Source organism: Ruditapes philippinarum, unplaced genomic scaffold (genome assembly GCF_026571515.1).
Source record: "Ruditapes philippinarum isolate M1 unplaced genomic scaffold, ASM2657151v2 ctg2665_1_1_1_1, whole genome shotgun sequence".
NCBI lineage: Eukaryota > Metazoa > Mollusca > Bivalvia > Venerida > Veneridae > Ruditapes > Ruditapes philippinarum.
The window spans coordinates 108,158-132,288 of record NW_026862957.1 but is presented as its reverse complement, the minus strand read 5'-3'; the positions used below and the strand labels follow the sequence as shown (position 1 = coordinate 132,288).

The window sequence follows — 24,131 nt, the reverse complement described above, 5'->3', positions numbered from 1 at the left end:
TGGCACCCAACAGGGGACCATGACTGAATATTGCTCAGAGTTCAATTTACATTGGAGCCACGTCACGACAAAACCAACTTTATGGGTTTGCGACCAGCATGAATCCAGACCAGCCTGTGCATCCGCGCAGTCCGATGAGGATCCATGCTGTTCCCTACCAGTTTCTGTACTTGTTATAGGGTTTGCAAGCGAACAGCATGGATCCTGATCAGACTGCGCATTTGCGTATAGTATTCTGAGGGTCCCGGGTTTGAGTTCCATTCAGGCTGCAGATTTTTCTCAGTGACCCTGTGCCACTTGGCGCCAAACAGGGGACAGTGACTGAATATAGCTCAGAGTTTAATTAACATTTCTCTGTAGCTCAGTAAATTTGAGGATGAACTTCAATATAGCAGGGGAGTATGTCACGGTTCAGAACTGTTCACTATTTAGGAGAGATGATTTGAAAGTGGCCGGATAGCTAAAATGACTAAGAGCCGCAGTACAGTATTCCGAGGGTCCCGGGTTCAAGTTCCGGTCAGGCTGCACATTTTTCTCACCCTGTGACACTTGGCACCCAACAGGGGACCATGACTGAATATTGCTCAGAGTTTAATTTACACTTGAGCCACGTCACGACAAAACCAACTTAATGGGTTTGGGACCAGCATGAATCCAGACCAGCCTGCGCATCCGCACAGTCTGATCAGGATCCATGCTGTTCGCTATCAGTTTCTGTACTTGTCATTGGGATTGCAAGAGAACAGCATGGATCCTGATCAGACTGCGCGGATGCAAAACCATTATGTTGGTTTTGTCGTGACACGGCTCAATTCTCTGTAACTCTGTGAAATTAGAGGATGAATTTCAATATAGCAGGGGAGTATGTCATGGTTCAGAACTGTTCACTGTTTAACAGAGATGATGTTCAAGCGGCCGGATAGCTTCAAGTCGATAGAGCCATGGTACCGTATTCTGAGGGTCCCAGGTTTGAGTTCCATTCAGGCTGCAGATTTTTCTCAGTGACCCTGTGACACTAAAAATGGCACCAAACGGGGGACCGTGACTGAATATAGCTCAGAGTTTATATTTATTTTTCTGTAACTCTGTGAAATTCAAGGATGAATTTAAATATAGTAGGGGTCAGAATTATTCACTATTTTGGGGAGATGATGTGTAAGCGGCCAGATAGCTTAGTCGGTAGGGCAGCGATATATTCTATTCTGAGGGTCCCAGGTTCAATTTCTGCTTGGGCTGCACATTTTTCTCACCCATTGACAATTTGCGCCCAATGGGGGACAGTGACTGAATAATAATTAGCTCAGAATTTAATTTAGTCATTTCTCTGTGAAATTCCAGGAAGAATTTCAATATAGCAGGGGAGTATGTCACAGTTCAGAAGTGTTCACAATTTAGGGTCCCGGGTTCGAGTTCCAGACAGGCTGCACATTTCTCTCACCCTATGACACATGGAAAAAAATGTGTCCCCTCATCATTTTATCTTTTTTGTGTTGTTGCGGTTGAAGGGCCTATATTCACAAAATACTGAAAAAGGTTAAAAGGTGTGTGACAAAATGAATTGTTTTATATGTTTCTCATTCTGTCTCTCTTCAAGGTTTAGCTACTTGTAACAATCACAACCAAACAAAATAACGAAATAGCACAAATCAGACACCATAGTTAAGTGATCCTCAATTAGCAAAATGGCAGCTGACTTAAATGCAATAAAGCAGTGGAGTTCCATTGTTAATTTGAATTGTCATTTTTGTCGAAATGGTTTGTTGAGTTTGGAAAACGTTTTTTTACATTTTGATATCAAAGTTAATGCAATATAATGACGCATACGTACTCAGTTAATAGAAAGTATTTAGATCACATTTTAACAGAATTTGTCCGCCATTTTGAAAAACGGCCGAAGGATACAAGCCGCTTTAAATCGTGTTATTTATATTTATGGCCTTTGTTGATAAAAAACAATCATTGAATTGTGAATATTAAAATATCTGGCAAGTTATTAGACCTTTATTGTTAAGAATAAATGTGTATGGTAATGAATGACAAGTTTTAAATTTAAGGTAAATTTTCGGGTAATTTGACCTAGTTTTCGGAGAAATTGGCCATTTTCAACTACAGCTTAAGATTAGTTCTAGCCAATTTAGAAATAAAACAATGGACAAATAACAAAGTTTAACACCCCTGACAAGTTTTAAAAGCATTTATTTTCATGAATTTAATACTTTTAGAACCTTGCAGGTTTTTTAAAAATGCCCTACGAAAGATGCAAAATTTGGCGATTTAGCTCAATTTCACGTATATATTCTGGAGAAAATAAATACTGTCAGAATATTCAAATACATGCACCGAAATAATTGTTCTATGCTGAAGATTTATACCAATTTTCACGGCGCTTTGTTTGTAAATAAAGTTACAGGCAAGTTTTAAAAAACATGAGTAAACCGTGGTAAAATTACGCCCGTGTGATTATTACGCGACACCGGTCTTATAGAAAATGAGTATCATTTTGTATTAATATGTTCTAAATTCCAGGACTTAAGATCAAAATATATAAAGAGATATTATTATACGTGGCCTACTAAACAGAAATTTGTTAATCTCATATGTGCAAAATCAAAAGCAATAATTAATAATTTAGCAAAATATATATAGTATGCAAACTTGCGAAATAACTAGTCATCTTTAATGCAGATACTTATATATATTATATTATTGTGCTCTTCTGTAAACCACGTCTTTGTATAAAAAATTGTATTGCTATGGAACATGTTGTTTTAATGCAATAAAATATTTGTAGTTGTAGTTGTAGTTAGATATATAGGGAAACTGCTGACCAGTTAGATATATAGAGAAAAATATATTTTGCCGTGAAATTGTTACTCATTTTATAATGTATGCAAATTTTATATATTATATAAAATTATGTCGACAATTTATTAAGTAAAAACACTGCTGACCAATTTAATGTTAATTCAAATTGATTTAAGCCGTAAAACTCTTCTTATTCTATATGGTCAGCAAATTTAACGCTCTTTACATTCAGGCGAGAAAATGCTGACCAGTTAAACATACAGTAGAATCTGCTGACCAGTTAGATATATAGGGAAACTGCTGACCAGTTAGATATATAGAGAAAAATATACTTTGTCGTGAAATTTTAATTCATTTTATAATGTACGAAATTCAATATATTGTATAAAATTTTGTCGACATTTAATTAAGTAAAAACACTGCTGACCAATTTAATGTTAAGCCGTAAAACTCTCTTATTCTATATGGTCAGCAAATTTAACGCTCTTTACATTCAGGCGAGAAAATGCTGACCAGTTAAACATATATAGTAGAAACTGCTGACCAGTTAGATATATAGAGAAAAATATATTTTGCCGTGAAATTGTAATTCATTTTTATTATGTATGCAAATTCAATTTATTTTATAAAATTATGTCGACATTTAATTAAGTAAAAACACTGCTGACCAATTTAATGTTATTTCAAATTGATTTAAGCCGTAAAACTCTTCTTATTCTATATGGTCAGCAAATTTAACGCTCTTTACATTCAGGCGAGAAAATGCTGACCAGTTAAACATATACACATGTAGTAGAATCTGCTGACCAGTTAGATATATAGGGAAACTGCTGACCAGTTAGAAATATAGAAAAAAATATATTTTGTCGTGAAATTTTAATTCATTTTATAATGTACGAAATTCAATATATTGTATAAAATTTTGTCGACATTTAATTAAGTTAAAACACTGCTGACTTATTTAATATTAATTCAAATTGCAATTATTGCTTTTGAAAATACATTTTTTTTCCGTTACAAGATTTTTCTATTGAAATATCACTAACAAGAGATTTTGATAAAACTCATAACATCATAATTCTTTATAAAACATTAATTCAAATTTAAAAATATAATTAAAAGAATAAAAGTAATTTCCCATCTTTTTATTACCCCCTACGGCGTGTTTATATAACTTCACACCTTCAATGTTTCCCTTCTTTGTGTAACTGGTCAGCATTTTCCGATAATCCTTCTTTATTTAACTGGTCAGCAGTTTCCTATATATCTATATCGTCAGCTAATTCGTCAGCAGTTTAGTGCGACCCCTTCCATGATCGCACCGTTTGTCGGTGAGTTAGTAAATTCTGACCAAGCACCGGTAGACGCACGACAATGCGATACGATATTATTCCAAATGTCGCTTCGCATTGTCGAGTGTCGCTTCGCGTTGTCGAGTATCGCTTCGCGTTGTCGAGTGTCGCTTCGCATTGTCGAGTGTCGCTTCGCAATGTTGAGCGTCGCGGTGTAAAAATCATAAAAATAACGCGACATTTACTCGACATTTTAAAAATGTCGCTTCGCGATGTCGAGTGTCACTTCGCATTGTCGAGCGTCGTATCGCATTGTCGCGTTGTCGTTTCGCATTGTCGAGTGTCGTGGTATGCACTTCTACCAACCTCGACACTCGACAATGCGAAGTGACAATGCGACAACGCGAAGTGACATCGCGACAACGCGAAGTGACATCGCGACAACGCGAAGCGACGCTCGACAATGCGAAGCGACACTCGACAACGCGAAGCGACATTTCTTAAATGTCGCCCTTTTTTACCGCGACATTTCTAGGCGACAGTGCGACATATCGTTTGACACTGTCGAGCGTCGCTTCGCATTGTCGCATATCGCTTCGCGTTGTCGAGCTTCGCTTCGCATTGTCGCGATGTCACTTCGCATTGTCGTGTGTCTACCCTTAGACGCGACGGACGACATTCTAAATGGCACGATAAGGACACCGTAAAAAAGACATGATGCAGTTAAAGAATTCTAATAGAACATTGTGAACCTGGTCTGTTTCAAATAAGAATCTTAAACCAGTTGAAATACAGTTTATTACAAGTTATCTCTAAAGAGAAATGAACAACTATATTATCATTATTATCTTTTGACAGTCTCTGTAATGGTTCACACATAACCGGATATATACATGTTTCATAATGGATTTGCTCAGATTTTAATCTTGAACGGTCTATTGAAATTTAAATTTAAGGGATTTCAATATCAAAATACAAAATAAAAGATAATACCAGATCAGTCAGACAGTATAATATACTGGCAAAGACTAATCTTATGTACAGAATTTTCAGGCTTGCAATGGTTGCATAGCCTAATCTTATGTACATGATATACGAGCTGGTAATGAAGGCAAATACTAATCTCATGTACTTATATACAGGCTGGCAATGGAGGCAAATACTTATCTTATGTACTAATATACATGCTTGCAAGGGTGATAAAGACTAACCTTATGTACAGGATATACAGGCTGGCAATGGAGGCAAAACTTAATCTTATATACAGGATATGCGGGCTGGCAATGGAGGCAAATGCTTATTTTATGTACATGATATACAGACTGATAATGGTGACATAACTTATCTCATGTATATTAATAAGTTTCTCAAGCATTCATTTAAGCTCAATTTCTTTCAAGTTTAATTTAATACAAGTTTGCTTTAGTTTACATTGATCTGTGTTGATTATCACTTTACAAAGGTTATACAGTAAAACATCATTCATGTTTATTTCCTTGACTTACCGTGTTAGTTACAGTAATAACAATATTTTGTGTGGTGGTGTGACCACAATCGTCTGTCCCGGTAACTGTCACTGTCTTTGTGCCGGATTCTCCAACCAGTGAAGCCTTCACCGTAATATCAGCTGAATTGGAAAGGTAAAGGTACAACCTTTTAGATAACATAAATCTTTAAGTGTGTTAAATGACAAAATAATTAAAGCATAATGTTTGTCATCGTGTCTGCGTAGCGCAAATTAAAACTTTAAACCGAAGTTACCATCATAATTTGTGCAGGTGGATGCGTTAGCTTAGCGGCGGCAACAACATTTATCTTTGTACCAGAATCTTACAAGGCCAAATCGTCATCGCGAACAAGAAAGTTATGGTAGGTTCATGTTTTAAAATGTTGATAATGTTTTATAACACTACAACTATTGAAACTTACCTCCTTTAATTCACAGTATATAAACGATTTGAACCCCAACCGGATCTTGTGAAAAGATGTCAGTGTCAGCCATTTTCTGACGCTTGACTTATTTAATATATTGGTATTTATATTGATACTTATGGACGTTAGGTTAGTAAATCTTTATTTACATCGTAGAAGAGAAACTTTATTAAACGTTTAAGTTATGCAAAATATACTAGTAAATGTTAGCATTAAAGCTATAAAATAATCAAAACTCACGAACTGCTTTCATGTCTTCAACACTGAACACAAACAAAAATCCGTCTTATTTCAATGTTTATTTAGTTTAACATTGAATTGTGATATCGAACTACTAAAATAATTAATAACAAAAGATAATTTAGTCATCTGCAAACAATATTGCTGTATTTTGAACATTAAATTAAGAGTTTAACCAAGGAGATCAATTCCGTAAAGTGAACGTTACTTGCTGGTGATTGTGAACCCTACTTGTGAGTTTACGAATTTTATCTGTACCCTGACTTGTGAGTGTTTTTAAAGATTTAATGGAGAGAACGTTTATCATTTAACGTATTTATTTGTTTATTGACAGGCAAAATGGAAGAATTCAGTTGTCCTCCAAAAAAATTCGGAAACACTATTGTTCACAATTTTGACATAAGAACAAAAGCTTAAAATAAAAATTTCTCAGTTTGACAACAATAACAGAAACATTAATTCATACTCCAAAGACTTTAGAATTATTCCAAAAGAACTGAAAAAAAATAAAAAAAAGGACTTTAAAGCAAATGATATTACAAAAACAGTAAAAGTTTCAAGACAAGAAGGACTTGAAAAATAATCTCCAATCAAGAAATGTCAAAAAATCAAAACGCCTGCTAAAGATGTTCATACATCGACAAAAGATACGTTTGAGTACAGATGACGAAGAGTTTAAGTTTAAACTTGGTGTCAACTTATTCCACAGATGCCACATTTAAGTTGTGTTTTCAGGGGAATGTTTGTTACACAAAAGCTACTGTCAAGACCCTCAACTACAAATGATTCATCCAAATCCGTCTGAAATACATGTATATGGCAATTTAAAGAAAGGAACTGGATTTTTATATATCTTTTGACTTAAGATCACTTATGATAGCCAATGATAAACTTTTTAAGTTGTGTGAAAAGAAAACTAACAAATTATCTTAGACATTGGCAATACTGTAAACTATTTAAGAATAAGTGGAAATAAACTTGCAGGAGTGAAAACTACCTTTTAGACATTTAACAACAATATGCAGGAAACTCCTTAAAATGATTTATTAAGAGTGATCCCAGTTTTTACATGTCAGAAATAGAAATTCTTTCGAGGAGGATGGATTGATATGTGACGTTATATAACGGTCACGTCAAAACTAACAACAATGCCGTTGAACTTAATAGTAGAAACGTTTATAGTACTTATGTTATAGTTTAGCTTTATATCTATTCAAAGAAAAATGAATGGTAAATGAAGATAAGATTTGTCAAGATTCCTGTCAAGAAATTATTTTCTTTCTAAGTATATGTTAGTGTTCATCCGTGCTGTTCTACAGAAATTAGAAACTTCGACGGGAGCGATAGCGACAGGAGAATGTTTCTAATTTCTGTAGAACAGCTACGGATGAATACTAACATACTTAGTGTCAAACACTATTTGGCCTCATTATTATCCACTTTATTACGTCACTACACGGTTCTATGAAGTACTATGAAAAATAGAAGGCGACTATGAACGGAATTCGATAAAGTATCGACTTTTGTTTTTTTATGAAAATTAACGCACAGAATTTATAAGAAATATAGCCTTTTCATTGGATGACAAATGAAGTTGGACACTAATTCGTATTACCAGCTACTTTATGCTGGTATTTCCGTGGAAAGTGAAAACAGGAGGAAGGTCCATTCATGTGCAGTATTAGTTACTTTTATAGAACTAAAAGATGTGTCATGCTCTTGTGACACAATAACTTCATATTCTGCAAGATATAATTTGGAACATAGGACAAAAACAATAAAAATCATCAAAAGTGACTCGCAAGTTATGGTTCAATGAAAACACAAGTAGGGTACAGATCATTAAAATTGTTTTAGCAAGACGGGTACAGTTATCAGAATGTTCGCCTCTATTATTTACTACGTTTTTATCAATATTCAAAGATATCCACACAAGTATCTGTGCGGTAAGACGAGGTAAGACAGTAAAGTTAAGATTCAGATATGAGTTATAGTGATTTAGGCATAAATTTGCTTGTGTAATCGGCGTGTGTTGACAAACAAAACATGAAGCGAAGAGCAAAGCGTTTTATGCGCATAAATTTAAAGAAGCTGGTTATAGATGTATCTATAAGTAAAGAAAAAATATTTCTTAATATGATTCAAATGTTTACATACCTTCACAGATTAAATGCAAGCCGTCTTAAAAAGTTTTATTGGTCACCCCGCCTGTTTGTAGTGAACTGATGTTGAGATCTTCTCACAAGATCCGGGTGGGGTTACAAATCGTTTGTATACTGTGTAATTGCCTAGCTTGCTTTCACCAATTAGTATTGTGCGCAGAGGACCAAGAATAATCATAATACTCATTACCAGATTCTAATCAATACAATACGATACGAATAAAATGATTTTTATTTATAACTTGACAAAGAATACAGCTAAATTTTAACTTACCAGTATCATCCCCGTTGTCGACAAGATCAAAGTATGTATCGGTCGGCATTGTAATCGCTACAGTATCACCCACATCGGCATCCGTAAAGGTAATTTGTAACACCAGGGTGGACACTGCAGCTATATCAGATACAGACGCTGTGGACGACCCGGAAAACACTGGATCCGATGCTGTGATAATACAACAAATATAAATTATGTTTTTATGTCACAGAAAATAAATGTTCAAACAACTAAGATAAAGGTAAAAAATTATATCATATGCATCATGTTATCATATCTATTCATGTTTATATGCATATAATCTGCAACTTAATTGTTTTTGTATACTTTGTTTATGTATAGCTACTTCAGAATCAGGTAAAACGTAAAAAAGATACTTTTGTATTGAAGAAAACCTTAAATTAAAACTATTTCCATTCTAAAGTACAATCGAAAGAAAACGTAATTATGCTTTTAACTATAAAAATGTCAACAAATTTAGACCAAGTATTTGCGCAAAAATATGAAGAATAACAAATTTTGAAAGGTTGATTTACGAGAGTTTACTAAAACATACGTGAAAAGCTTTATGTTGATTATGTATGAATATGAAGAAAGATTCCGGACTTTACAGTGGCATAAAGGGGCCATAAGAAATATATAATCTTCCACATACGCACGCGAAAGCTACTACGTGCGCATGCGATAGCTACCATGTGCGTACCACGTGCGCACGCGTTAGCTGCTATGTGCTCATGCGATAGTAACCACGTGCGTACGCGATAGATACTACGTGCGCACGTACAAGCTTTTAAGTAAAAGCTATCCTGTGAGCACATAGCAACTATCGCGTGCGCATGTAGTAGCTATCGCGTGTGCTTGTAGTAGATATCTCGTGCGCATGCGATAGATACAATATTTCTTATGTCCCCCCTATGCAACCGTACGGACTGAACAAAGTAGAAAAGTATAAGCATCGTAAGGTAAATACACATTGTAAAAGTGAAGGGAATAAGATTTAAGTCGTCGATTAAAACATATTTCACCGACATCTACATCCCTGATGTCCGATGTAAAGACTATCAAAGAACAATGTCAGCAAAATAAAGTGAATTTCATATAATTCTAGAGTAACTGTTATTTCCTTTACTTACGTGTTCCGGCTCTTGCCCCTATTGCCCACTCATAAGAGGGAGATACTGTGGCGGAACTCCAATCTACACCATTCTCTGGGTCTGTTACTGACGCTGCAGGTAAATACCTAGCGGTTACTCTTGTTCCTCCGTCTTTATATCCGATAATGTCAGGTCCTGGAGAATACCTGTTCAAAAGATCTTTTTATCATAAAAATTGCTTAATGTGTAATATTTATTTGTAGTTATTCAATGCAGAAACTTAGTTCATACCTTATAACCAATACACTGTAGTATTTGCACCACGTGAAGTTCTAAAAGATTTCATTATTGAATCCAATTTAATTAATTTAGCCTCGTTTTCATTTTCAGAGTCCAAAATGTCCATATCAAATCCATATCGCATGCCATATAGCCCCGTTGTTTTAGTGAGTCCAAAATCCATATCAAATCCTTAATATAATTGATGTAACAAAGTTCTGTCAAAATGTCATAAAATGGTGTAGGGAAATAAAAGAGATCATTACACAGAGATGAGAACAATATTGATTATATTGGACTCGTACATAGCTGCAAAATCCATATTAGACTCGGATATCACCTCATTCAGTATACCAGTATAGTATACAGCTGTGTACTTGTCCGGTAGTTTTCAGTAGTGTACGCAACACAAAATTGCATAATAAGCTGTTAAGATTTGGACGAGTAAGGCGCTCGAGAGACCGTGTACGGCTGAACCTGGCAGATGAGTCCTTAATATTATATGCTGTACAAAACAAGTATAATGCTTGTGTCCTAAACGAGAAAAAAACTGGAAAGGATTAGATCAAATAGAACTTCGATTATTGAAGCCTGAATATCACAGGCAGCCGTTATGTCCATGTCCACCTACCACTGGCTTTAAGGAAAATTTAACATTTAAACATGGAAATCGTTATCAAACACCAGTAGGTGTGTTTCATAAACGCAAGCCGTTAGATATTTCAAAAGGCTACATTCTCCTTTTTTATCCATAATTAATTAATTTCACAAATTTTTAATATTGCAAATTTTTTATGTACATTTTTGTAACCTCAGAATAAGGAAATAAACAATGAGTAAATATGAATTGTTTCAATTCTTAGGTGTTTTATCATAAACTAGATATGCAGCAATTCCTCATCAAAGAACAAGTTAATTATGTTCTTTTTTTCTTCTTGATATGCAAATGATACCCAGTTACGTCATCAGTTTATAACGTCGCTTTCATTAATCTAGCAACTAGTTAGCTTTTGTAACAAACAAATAGCGAAAACAAAACCAGTATTTTTTTAATTGATCGCAAATGCGATATTAAATGAATTTGAAATACAAGCATTTAAATGAAGCGGTCGCCGCCCCCATCCCCACCATCTCCTCCTTTCCTTCGTCATCACTATTCTATTACGGGCTGATACCTAAAGCTACAGTCTGACGTCCGGAGTGATCCGGGAGCAACGGGGGACGACCGGGAACAACCGGAGTTCATCCGTAACTCTTAAGAAGGCAAGCAGGCGCTTATAATATAAGTTACTGAAAATTTCTGTACCTCTTGCATTATCTGTATTAAAAATATCTAAAAAAATAGTTAGGGTTTTTTTTTAAAATTAAATTTTAAAATTTTTAACTTTTACTTTTTTAAAAGGTTTTTTAATTAAAATTAAAGGTAACGGAACCCCTTATGCTCAACCACCCTATACAGTCCCGTTAGCTTTTAAGATTCCCTGTTTGGGGGTGAAAATCTTGGTCGTTTGCTGTAATAAAATAATACAAAATATTTTTGTATCTGCAAATCTCATTTCTTAGAGCAAAGTTCAATCTCGAGGGACTTACCTCATGTGGATCACTGAAATACGAGCAACATCAATAAATACGATGATTAATTTTTCTGATTTAGAAAGTTTTTAAATATAAACTTTGATACACAAACTGTCATTTTTCAATGATACGAGTACTTTCCACGCGATTCGGTTTTGTTCTGGAAGTGTTCGTTGCCGTGGGCTTGGGTCAAACATTGCTCGATCATGATGATAATGAAAATATTTTAAAATATATTTTAATTAGATATGTCTTGTTTTATACTTTAAGTAAGACTTTCATGTAATCTGAGCATATATAAAGCAAATTTTTACCATGTTTTATTGTGTAAATATATACATGTACGGTATTTCTTGAATCTACAATATAATATGAGCCGCATCACAACAAAACCAACATAATGGGTTTGCGACCAGCATGGATCCAGACCAGCCTGCGCATCCGCGCAGTCTGATCAGGATCCATGCTGTTCGCTGTTTGTTTCTCTACTTGTAATAGGGTTTGTAAGCGAACAGCATGGATCCTGATCAGACTGCGCGGATGCTCACGCTGGTCTGGATCCATGCTGGTTGCAAGCCCATTATGTTGGTTTTGTCGTGACGCGGCTCATATGTCTTTCAGAACTCATTCGTAAGTGGTTGTATACTTCTTATTGTACGGATTGTATAAAAGCTAAAGACGTTAATAATATACATTGTACAGGTAGTTGTTTTTTCTTGACTATATGCCGTACACGTATCAAATGTTGTTGCTGCTGTTGTTGTTTTAAAAAACGAAAAGCGTGTAAATAAGAATCCACAAGTGTAGGTAATTACAGTGTATAATTTATAACCCTGAAATTAATTCATGATTCCGAAGCAAGTTTATTGAAATTTGTTCAGATATACTCTAAATATGATACACGTTCAATACTATAATACTGCATGATTTCTTGCAAATTCATAACTTGTTATCATCTGAAAATACTTTGCGAATTCTTTAATGCGCTATATTGCGAGTTTCATTTGGAGTTTTAAATAGATCATTTTCTCCTAAAACATTCGTGTTTTGATTCTTAATTGTGATTAAGGTCCGATACACATAATCATATGAATGGAAAAAAATATTGAAGAAAAAAAATAAATGAGCCGCGCCATGACAAAACCAACATAATGGGTTTGCGACCAGCATGGATCCAGACCAGCCTGCGCATCCGTGCAGTCTGATCACGATCCATGCTGTTCGCTTAAACCCCAGTCGCACTAGAGCTTACGATTACTTGCGACCACCGGCGACTTGTAAAACTGACGATCATCAGCGATTGTCTGCGACCAAAACCATTTTTGCACAGATAAATTTACTTTTGCTAGTATCGTAAAGCCCCAGTCACATTAGAGCTTACGACTAGTGAAGACCAGTTCACGATCACCAGTGACCTGGTGATCATTGACAATCGCACGACAGGTCATAAGTAAACGTACGATGGTCTCAAGATTGCCTGGGATTACTTACGACTACCCGTGACATAACATGCGATCACCTACAACTTGTCGTACGACCATCACACGATAACTAAAGACTACTTAAGATTATCAGTGACTAGTGGCAATTTGTAAAGACTGTCGTAAGATTGTCGCACTTTCGAACGACCATCGTGCGACAGCCTTTAGACCTTATAAGATCACTAGCGACCTGTTTGATCGCAAGCAGGTTTTTGTGCAAGCTCAAAAACCTCTCTACGACTGAAATTGGTCGTGGGACCTAAATTAGATAACCTGCGACTGTCAAAGATCACCGATGACTGTCGTAAGACGTTTTAAAGATTGTCCGCGACCAGAGGTCACTGGTGATCGTGAACTGGTCTTCACTGGTCGTAAGCTCTAATGTGACTGGGGCTTTACCAACCCTATTACAAGTAAAAAAACTGATAGCGGTCAACATGGATCCTGATCAAACTGCGCGGATGCGCAGGCTGGTCTGGATTCATGCTGGTCGCAAACGCATTACGTTGGTTGTGTCGTGATGCAGCTAAAATAATGAAAAAAAAAAGATTTTTGTTTCTGAATTCTGAATACAACGTTATTTCATTCAAGATAATACATACACTCCTTGTCCAGAATTTTAACATTTTTTGTCATATTGCGTCCCTCTATGCATGGCGGCATTACATCTTAATATAATGTAATACATTTATCAGATTTTGCTGCCAGTTCTGTGAGAAAAGCTCAAAAATGTTTTCTGATAACAAGGTAAGAAACCTGTAAGTATTTTTTAAAAAAAAACTGCCCTGGATTTAGTATGAAATGCAATTAGTCAACTGTCTCCAATAGTAAGGACAATTTCCGCAATAAATAGACCATAAGTCAATTCGCTAACAAATAGCCATTCATTTCTAGAAAACATAATAACTATATAACACTCAAACATGCCTCTTAAATTATTAAATTCGCGATTTTAAGCTCACAACATCCGAATGAGACACGCCCGTTTACCCGTTGTGTATAGGATATAGAACTGCAAATTAAAGTCCCTTTCAAAGAAGCGAAGCATATAAATTGCATAGTAGATTGCACCATACCTGATCCGGCCGTATGAGAGAAAGAATTAATCAAGTTATAAGTATCAGTTCCTCCTTGTCTGCGCCATACTTGCAGTTCCACGGACCCGACGACTTCCGCCGTGTATTCCCATCTGTTAATAACGCCGCAACAATCAAACATGTAATCTCCATCACATATCATATAGTACGTGTCTGTTAATAGAAAGTAAAAAGAAAGTAAATTGTTATGCTTCTTAGAATTTGACTTGATGCCGACAGTGCCTAAGTTGAAAGATATAACATATATGATGTGGTGAACCGATGACTTTTTTTATCAAAACAATGTTCCCCTAGAAAAGGACTTTAGTGGAATTGAATTGGAGGGAAATTTTGGCAAGTCAAAATACTATTTTGTTTTCATTTTGCTACTTTTATAACAAATAATTTCGCAATCAGTGCTGCATTTTTAAGGCGATAATCACCTAACATGTCCTAAAACCATTATTTCAACGTAATTAAAAGAATGTGTGCCCAGTCCAAGAAAGAACAATTTATTCCTTTCAGTGGCATTAACGTGCCTTTATAATAAATCAAAGCGTCTTTGTCATATCAGTAGGATGTTGACGTTAATTTACAGTCGGAATATATCAAAAAGAAGTCGTCAATAACATGACAATCATCATACATAATAAGTCGTATAACATACAATGTTAGGCGTATAACACAATAATCATTACATTGATTTCTCTTGATAAAGTGCATGGCTGAAAAATTTAGCTTTATCAGTCGCCTTCAGTTTTATCAGACACCTCTGTCGGACCGTATATGTCACGGACCGAATATGTCACGGACCGTATATGTCACGGACCGTATATGTCACGGACCGAATATGTCACGGACCAAATAAGTCACGGACCGAATATGTCACGGACCGTATATGTCACGGACCGTATATGTCACGGACCGAATATGTCACGGACCGTATATGTCACGGACCGAATATGTCACGGACCGTATATGTCACGGACCGAATATGTCACGGACCGTATATGTCACGGACCGTATATGTCACGGATCTAATGTGTCAAACGACATAAGTTATACATTATTAACTGTATTATAACAAAGTAGAAGTTAAACATAATCATTTTTATCACATACCATCATACATAGTGTAAAAATGCGCGAAATGTTAGCGTCAAACTGTAGTTTAGTTCAAACATAGTTTATTTCAAACAATGATACATGTACATCATGTTGTTAATACATTTACAATAATTAGATACACGAATGAAAAAGGATTAGAGCCGAAAGCTATAAAGCTTATAAAGGTCTTCTCCTACATATTTGCATAATGCAGTTAAATTATGACAGTGTTTGCAATATTGTTTGAAACAATGAAGTTAAATTTTAACATATTTGAAACGAAAAAAATATCGAAGATTTTAGCTATTTTTCAAAAGATATAAATAATTGAAAATAATTAGAAGAAGGTAAAGAAGATTCATTCGGATAGGTCAAGTTGGCAAATCATTTTGTGAATCTAAGCTCATGAAAATCGGTTACTTTCACGTACATATAGATGAACTGCTTGAACAATTTTAGAATTAATGTCATGGCTAAGATTCTGGTCTCCGTTTAGTAAGGTATGAAGTGTTATAGTACAGATGTTAAAAACAGCATCAAATAATCTGAGTCGGATATCATTGACACTCAAAGAAGAAGTGGTGGTTACCAACCAGGAGTCCACATTGACAATTTGGTAAGGGGGGGCATATTTTTTCTGAATAAGTGAAGGTTTAAAGAGCTACATTCTGTTCGGAGCCGTGTGTGCATGACTTGCCATTTTCTTTCACCTATGTAATAGTATTTGGGACATTTTTATATCACATTAAAGTTTCGTTTTGAAAGAGGACAAAGATATTGAGTTTTGTACCTCTGTTGATAGTAAGTTCCAATCTCTCAAAGTAGATGGCAGAAATACATTATGGTAAAGAGAAGTTCTTGTACGTATTGTTTGCATGTCAGAAGCATTTCGTAAATTGTACCTAGACGTTTCTCCAACTGATGGTGGAACTAAGGACGATAAATAATCTGGTGTGAGACCGTTTTCCATTTTGTAAAAACAAAATAAGTTTGTGATTCTGTCAACGGCTTTCGAGGGATTCCCAAAGTACTTCTCTTTGAAGTTCCTGAAGACACGTCATTGAAAAATGATTCTTTTTCACTTAAACACTCTATTTTGGAAATGTGATAAGTAGAATATTATGTTCGTGAATTTTCAATACTGAATTTATTGAACTCGTTGAATAAAATAATATTATGCTCGACAAAGGCTCGCATAATATAACTTTATTCAACTTGTTCAATAAATTCAGTATTGAATTTACACTAATTAAGTATCCTCCATGTACAGTTTAACATGATAGAGTAGCCGCGTCCTTTACCAAAAAAAAAAAATGCGTCATTTAAGCGCATTTAATTAATGAACCGCGTTAAAATATGACAACAATTCGGCGTATTAAAAAATGAAACTGCATGCTCTTAGGAAGATGTAATTTTGCATTTCTGAATGAAGTTGGAAATCAATACGCTATGTAAGAAAATAGTTACACATGAAATGACATTAATTTCCATGAAACATTGATTTATTTGAGGTAAAAAAAAATAAAATTTGAAAGAATATGGTAAAATATTCGAGAAAAAATATCTGACACGTGTCGGCAAGCAATGGACAGGTCCCCTTGGGGCAAATATTCCAATCCGAACCGCAACAATTGCGGCGTTCAGTTTAATAATCTACTTACGATAAAATTTAGGTTGTCAGAAATGGATTATAGTTCTTACGGTCTTACCTGTTAGACCAAGATTTTCTTTTCCATCGGGGTTGTCCTTCCCAAATTTTTCATTTCCGCCACAATCTGTAAACATTTATTTATTTATTTATTTATTTATTTATTTATTTATTTATTTATTTATTTATTTATTTATTTATTTATTTTATTTATTTATATAAATCGATTTACAGAACAAAATTAAATCACTTTTCTGGTTTTTTTCTTCATATTGAATTTCAGTCCTAGTAACTCGATTTTTCTATCAAACCATATTGTTAGTTCATTCGCTTCTAAAAAATAAATCACTTTTAAGAGCAGAGTGAAAATATCCTTACCTTGCGCTTTTGTTCCGATAACACAAAAGATAAAAATCCCAGTGAAAGTTTTCAAGACAGTAAATGCAATCATTTTTTTGTAAACAAAACTGTCTCTCGTTAAGTTGATGTAACGTCTGGTTACCAGCTTGTAGTATATACTTTTTATACTAAACGATAGGATTTAAAGCAACCCAATTACATTGAAACCTAACCTTTAAAAAATTAGCCGCGTCATTACAAAACCAACATTATGCGTTTGCGACCAGCATGGATCCAGACCAGCCTGCGCATCCGCGCAGTCTGATCATGATCTATGCTGTTCGCTTACAAACCCTATAACAAATAGAGAAACTGATAGCGAACAGCATGGATCCTGATCAGACTGCGCGGATGCATGGTGGTCGCAAACCCACTATGTTGGTTTTGTCATGTCGCGGCTCATTAATAAATTAAAATATACTATTAATTTATGTTTGTTAGAAGTTTCATCACATGTATTAAAAACTGAACAGAGTACGAAGTCGTGATAATATAAAAATTCAAGGTTACAGCATAGATAACATGTATGATATGTGCCATTTTAATAAGATAATGAATTTTATTTTTTTAGAGTGAAGCATAACGAAATATCTTTTTATCATTTGCGTTATTGAATATATAAAACCTACAGAAGAAGTAAAAAAAAACAATAACAGCAATAAAACTCAATACTAGTCAGTATTAATATATTTCATGACTGTAAACATAATCAGATTTACTGATATACTTCGATATATTACCCTTGACTACATGAACATGATCACATCGTGTATTCCCCGTGAGACATTTCTTATATCACCCTGGGCTACATGAATATGATCTCGTCGGGTATTCCCCGTGAAACATTTCTTATATTACCCTTGGCTACATGAATATGATCACATCGTGTATTCCCCGTGAGACATTTCTTATATCACCCTGGGCTACATGAATATGATCTCGTCGGGTATTCCCCGTGAAACATTTCTTATATTACCCTTGGCTACATGAATATGATCACATCGTGTATTCCCCGTGAGACATTTCTTATATCACCCTGGGCTACATGAATATGATCTTGTCGAGTATTCCCCGTGAAACATTTCTTATATTACCCTTGGCTACATGAATATGATCACATCGTGTATTCCCCGTGAGACATTTCTTATATCACCCTGGGCTACATGAATATGATCTCGTGAATCATTTCTTATATTACCCTTGGCTACATGAATATGATCACATCGTGTATTCCCCGTGAAACATTTCTTATATCATCCTTTGTTACATGACTGATCAAATCGTGTATTCCCCGTGAAACATTTCTTATATCACCCTTGCTTACATGAATATTATCACATCGTGTATTCCTGTGAGACATTTCTTATATCACCATTGGTTACATGAATATGATCTCATCGAGAATTCCCCGTGAGATATTTCTTATATCACCATTTCTATGCTATTTTTCGGTATAATATGATAAATAACACATAGATGTTGAAATGACAGTGGAAAGTGCCCTCGGCTGTGTCTCAGGACTAATATACAAGTTTTCTAGTCGTAACACGGCAGCCACGTGCCATCTACATGTATGTAGTATTCGACATATACACTGATATATTGCATACTGTCAATGTGATTGTAATAACGGCATCATCATTTATATTTTGATAATTGTTAAAGTAAAATCAACTTTTTCATATCAATATATGAAAGTGTTCCTTTAATTAAAAGGCTATAAACAGATCAATATTTTACAATATTTTTCTTCATTTCTTCATTTTTTAATCCGTATTAATACATATAAAAATGCTAATCAGTATACAGTTCAGAATATTGATAGGTAAACAGACTCCAACAGGGTGACGAGCGTAAATAAAAACTGAATTTTATAAGTAAAAGTTTAATCTCCATCTGAATGAGTTTTATATGATACGCTAATATTCCGTTTAAATTGAAATCAATAAATTCTTTGAAAGAAAAAAAATGAACACAATCTTTCTGATTATATTTGAATCTGATATTTTCAACCCGAAACTTAAAAAGGATTGGCATGTTTTTGCCAAATTACTTACGTCAAAACCTAAAAAGTTGCCTTGATGTGAACGACCGAAGAAACGACCTTTCAAGCTAAAAGTAGAGGAAAATATTACATCTGATCACATATGCAACAGGCCATATTTTTTGTGTGAACATGTGGGACATACAAAATTAATGATCTTTAAAGATCCGTTAATAAGACCCGAAAGAATTTTAGAGGAGCAAAAGAAATCTAGAAAATCATTGCCTAATTTGAGCTTGATTCATGTCACTAGACGCACATTTCAGCTATATCCGGTCAATGTGGAATGTTATAATATTTAGTTAATTGTATATTTATGTTTCTATGAAACAAAAAAACAAAAAAAAACAAAAAACAAAAAAAAACAAAAAACAAAAACAAACAAAAACAAACAAAAACAAAAATAAATTAAAAAGTAATATAATCGAATCCGGCTAAAAACGATCAAAATAAAGCCCATCATTTCCCGGCGTCTACCGTACTCTTCTTGTGACGTTTCGGTAGACAACGGAAGAAATGCAGAAATACGCAGACAAAAGTGACGTTGTAACTATGCAACGTCAATGAATGAAGTTGTACTCCTGTTTCTGTGTCTATAATGTAGTGTATCATTAAATTATGTCTTCAACCATATAGAGAAACTGCAACATGACTTCTATAGACCATAAAAGGTGAGATAAAATATTTATCACTAAAATTAACCCATTATGTATGTATGAAAAGTCTAGATAAATACCATTTACGTAGCAAATTCAAATATGTAGGCTATAGAGGTTTTTTACAAGCTTGAAAGTACATTTCACACTGTATAAAATCCATATTTAGCCAAACGTTTCTTTTTCTTTCGGAGATTTCAAAAAGATACATATACGTACAATTATTATCATTATTATTAGAGCTCTTTTATTATTATTGTTATTAATATTATTATTTTAATTATTATTATTATTATTATTATTGCTTTTATTGACATTGCTATTATTGCAATTATTATTTCTTATTTAAAGGTCATTACAGTTAGAATTAGGAAGTGTATCTAGATCTACCAGTACAGATACTTTGGCGCCTAGCAGCGATACAGATGATGATTTGGAACAATCGCAACTTCTACACAAGCCAATCCCACCTGCTTGCGAGAAGCCTGAGCTACCTAGACCGTTTCAAGGTCACTCGTCTAGTTCAAAAGATAAAGACACAAGAGCACAGGGGTCCGTAACTGAACACAATTTAACAACCTTAAATCATAACGGAGGTAAGACTTGTAATAATATTATAGTTAATCAAGTATTTATTCTTTCATTGATACCATATAAGGTTTAAAGCGTATAATATATTCATGATAACAACAAATTTGTTAATGAGAAGATATCAATATCATGTAGAAATTGATTAATTCAGAAGTTTTGTATTTAAAGAATAATTAATTTTTGACATATAACTTCATGTCATCGCCCAATATCTTTTATAATAATATATTCAAACTACTCGTTCATGAAAAAAAGAACTGAATTAACCGTTTCACATTTGTATTTCCCTTTTATCACTCTTTGTTAAGAGAATTTAAAGAAATATACTTCCTATTAGGCATATTAACTTTTAAGTCAATGATTAAAAATCCCATATATCAAAGTTTGAACCGTTTTCTTAATATTTTGATTTTTGCATGTTTTGCATAATTTATTCGTAAATATAAGTAAATATTTCATTATTCAATCAATGGCATTCGTTTAAGTGCAACAATAAGGAAGCGCAAAGGGGACATGGTGATTTTCATATAATTAGTTTAATAATTTTTATTTTTATTTTTTTTTTGTATTTTTGTACATGATATATTATCATTACCTTTGGCATTATATCAATACACAAACAAAAGCGTTGGATGTGGACCGCGAGATAACAACTTAGAAAAATATATTTAAAAAAATGCCAACTCGTTGCTAGATAGATAATACCAAAAACAAGACCAAAAAAAAACACCACATTTAGTCGCTGCCACTAAAAAAATCACACATATTTCATTTTTATTTATTATTGTTATCATTATGATTATTTCAACTGAAGTTAATGACGCGAATTAAAGACGAATTTAAACGTTCAATGCTAAAATTCCTTTAGACTTGATTTTTTTATATATTTTTTTAAAAAGTCTAACAGCAAAAAAAAAACAAAACGCTGTTCAAAAAAACACAAGACTTAATTGATTTTTTTTCATGATGCCATAAGTTTAAAAGTCTATGCGCCGTTCATTTTTATTGATATATATTTGAAGTACATAGGTACTGGACTTTGACATGTTCATGTACATGCAGGTTAGATTCTTAATAATTGATTTACACACAGCAAAGTTATTGCTACGGTCCTGAGACTTGTGGTCACATTAATTTCGTATTAACCCCGAATCCAAATCCGCTTTGCGTTTTTTACAACAGTTTTGAGCACGTGAAATGGGTCTTTTTTGCTTTGGCGTCATTATTTGAGAAAATATCAAAATAATGGCTTGCATGATAATCTTTAGAATCCTCTATCCTTAATTTGCCGTGATGCATACAATCACCCCCCCCCCCCACACACACACGCACACGCACACCAACACACGCACACACACAGACGCACACACACAAACAAAAACAAGCACAAAAAACGAGATTTACAATGAATACACATATGATATTCAAAGCTTGATTTTGCGAGTTATATACAAACAGTAATAATCGTAATAGTAAATATATTGTTGCTATAGAAATGGCCGAACACACATGGTACCCGAACGAACTGAAGACAAAGGCTGATGAATCATGCTTCAACATGGGCTTACTACTAGACTTGGTAACCAGGTATAAGTAACCTCATATCTAAATCAACACTTGAATACACTGAACAAAACTTACATACTGTATATTCACTGCATTCTTTGAGTATTTTGGTTCCATCGGGCCTTTCTAAAAAGACCATTGCAATGTAACCAAATGTTCAATGATAAATACAAGTTCGAAAACAGATAAGTTGCATATTGTTCTCCTGTTGAACTTAAGCAATAGGTGACGTACTTGCGATGCTTATGATAAAATGGCTACATATGAATTTATTAGATGAAGAGTTTTATTGTTTAAATCTTCCATTTTACAAAACATGTAATTCAGATTATATAGCTACAATTTGCCTAAGAAAAAAATAAGTATTTTTACTTCTTTAGGAAGGACAAACATGTTTTTACAATAATTAAGTAATGTTTTAAAGAACGTTTTATGCTTGTTGTCTGAAGATGTGAAATAATTTGTCATGAAAGTAGCAAACTGTAAACAAAGTGGTATTTGACTTCCATACAAAACACTTATTCACGACATGTACTTATTGTCAAATTGCAACAGACTAAAGAGATATTAAGAGATGGTTCAGGTAATTGTTCAACGAGTAACTTTTCGCACACTATAAAAATACACCAAAATTGAAAAGCTTTTGAGAAATAAAAATGATAACGTTTCATAGGCATAATGGGTTTATAAATCCATGTATACGTCTTTCTGTATCAATCCTTCTTTTGACAATAATTCAGATAATTAAAAAGTGTATATATCATTCTGAAAAACAGGGCAGAAGATCTAGACAAGTTGTTGTTGGCCGAGCCTTCTGTCACTGGAAATACGATTGCTTTCACCAATCAATGCGTCTCGATACCAAGTAGCAGTCAAAGTCAACTCTCCTCTGTGTATAGTAACGTTGATGCAGAGAAGGTTCGCAAGAAAAAGAAAAAGAAGGAAAGAGAAAGTAAGAAAAGCGAAAAAGCAGAGAAGGCAGAACAGAAACAACTTGAAGAAGAAAGAATGATGAAAGAAATATCAAGAAACAGGTCCATGTTTAACCGAAATAAAAGCACGTTGCCAGCAATCGGCATGAAGTGTGAGGAGGTAAATTAACATATTGTTGTTTAATATTGTTATTGTTTAAAAATCATATTATCTACTATTATCTACAATTCTCACTAATGGCGCTTTAAAAAAGTTACAATAATTACCACCGAACCTTATGATAAACGATACATCTTTACAATAAAGTTTCTTCTCATTTTATTATTTCGAAATGATGAAGTCTCATTTTAAACTAATTTGTTGTTAATCAGTTACCAGTAAAATTTGACAATTTACGTATCAAAGAGACTTATTTCAAACTGATTATAAGAGTTATAATTAAGGTATCATTATATTACAACAGGCAAACACTTACAATGACAAATTACCAGAAGTTGAAACACATGAGTTTACAAAGGATGATTTGCGAGACAATAACATAATTGACGTAATTAGAAAACATGAGACAAGAGTCAGGGAAGCAACTCATTTGAGGGAAATTAGTCAAAACTTTATCATTGCAAGCGCTGGTGTGATGGAACCAAAGTACCAGAACGAGGTCATTGACATTATCGAAAAGCATGAATACGAAAATTCTAGAATTTATGGCAGGTTACATGGGAATTACACAATCGGAGGTCAGAGAGCTGCAAGAGATTGTGAACCAACGTCTGCACGATCTACATGCTCATTGCCAGCGTCGAGACGCGGAGCAGCTTAAATCATTTTATTATTTTATTCAAATGCTAGTTCATTGTTTTTTGTTCGTCCATTTATTTCTGATTGTTAAAACACTGATAACAATGAGGGTAAACAGTGTAATACTTAACGAGTGCTTTAACAATAAAATGTTAAAGTTATTCAGTATATTTATT

General features: G+C 34.1%; 3 protein-coding genes across 3 annotated transcripts in view; 1 reads left to right on the top strand and 2 right to left on the bottom strand.

The window, feature by feature from the left end:
* The window catches only part of LOC132720768 (protocadherin-like wing polarity protein stan), a 28,243-nt gene extending 17,840 nt beyond the window's left edge, over positions 1 to 10,403 (bottom strand). Inside the window, exons 1-4 of the mRNA XM_060704978.1 lie at positions 10,348 to 10,403; positions 9,842 to 10,008; positions 8,706 to 8,876; positions 5,603 to 5,724 (exon numbers count right to left, since the gene is read on the bottom strand). Of these exons, the coding sequence (XP_060560961.1) occupies positions 5,603 to 5,724; positions 8,706 to 8,876; positions 9,842 to 10,008; positions 10,348 to 10,403 (516 nt within the window). The remainder of the gene's footprint in view (positions 1 to 5,602; positions 5,725 to 8,705; positions 8,877 to 9,841; positions 10,009 to 10,347) is intronic.
* A 1,142-nt stretch (positions 10,404 to 11,545) lies between these two features.
* Positions 11,546 to 17,504, bottom strand: LOC132720762 (uncharacterized). Its single transcript, XM_060704974.1, has 4 exons — positions 17,347 to 17,504; positions 17,030 to 17,095; positions 14,214 to 14,387; positions 11,546 to 11,592 (listed from the first exon to the last, which is right to left on the bottom strand). The coding sequence occupies exons 1-4, from the start codon at positions 17,417 to 17,419 to the stop codon at positions 11,546 to 11,548; spliced, it is 360 nt and encodes a 119-aa protein (XP_060560957.1). The 5' UTR covers positions 17,420 to 17,504.
* A 2,432-nt stretch (positions 17,505 to 19,936) lies between these two features.
* On the top strand, positions 19,937 to 24,116 carry LOC132720777 (uncharacterized). Its single transcript, XM_060704984.1, has 5 exons — positions 19,937 to 20,082; positions 20,419 to 20,663; positions 22,152 to 22,245; positions 23,001 to 23,316; positions 23,621 to 24,116. Exons 1-5 carry the CDS (start codon positions 20,060 to 20,062, stop codon positions 23,975 to 23,977), a joined length of 1,035 nt encoding a protein of 344 aa, XP_060560967.1. The 5' UTR covers positions 19,937 to 20,059; the 3' UTR covers positions 23,978 to 24,116.
* Positions 24,117 to 24,131: the final 15 nt, after the last annotated feature.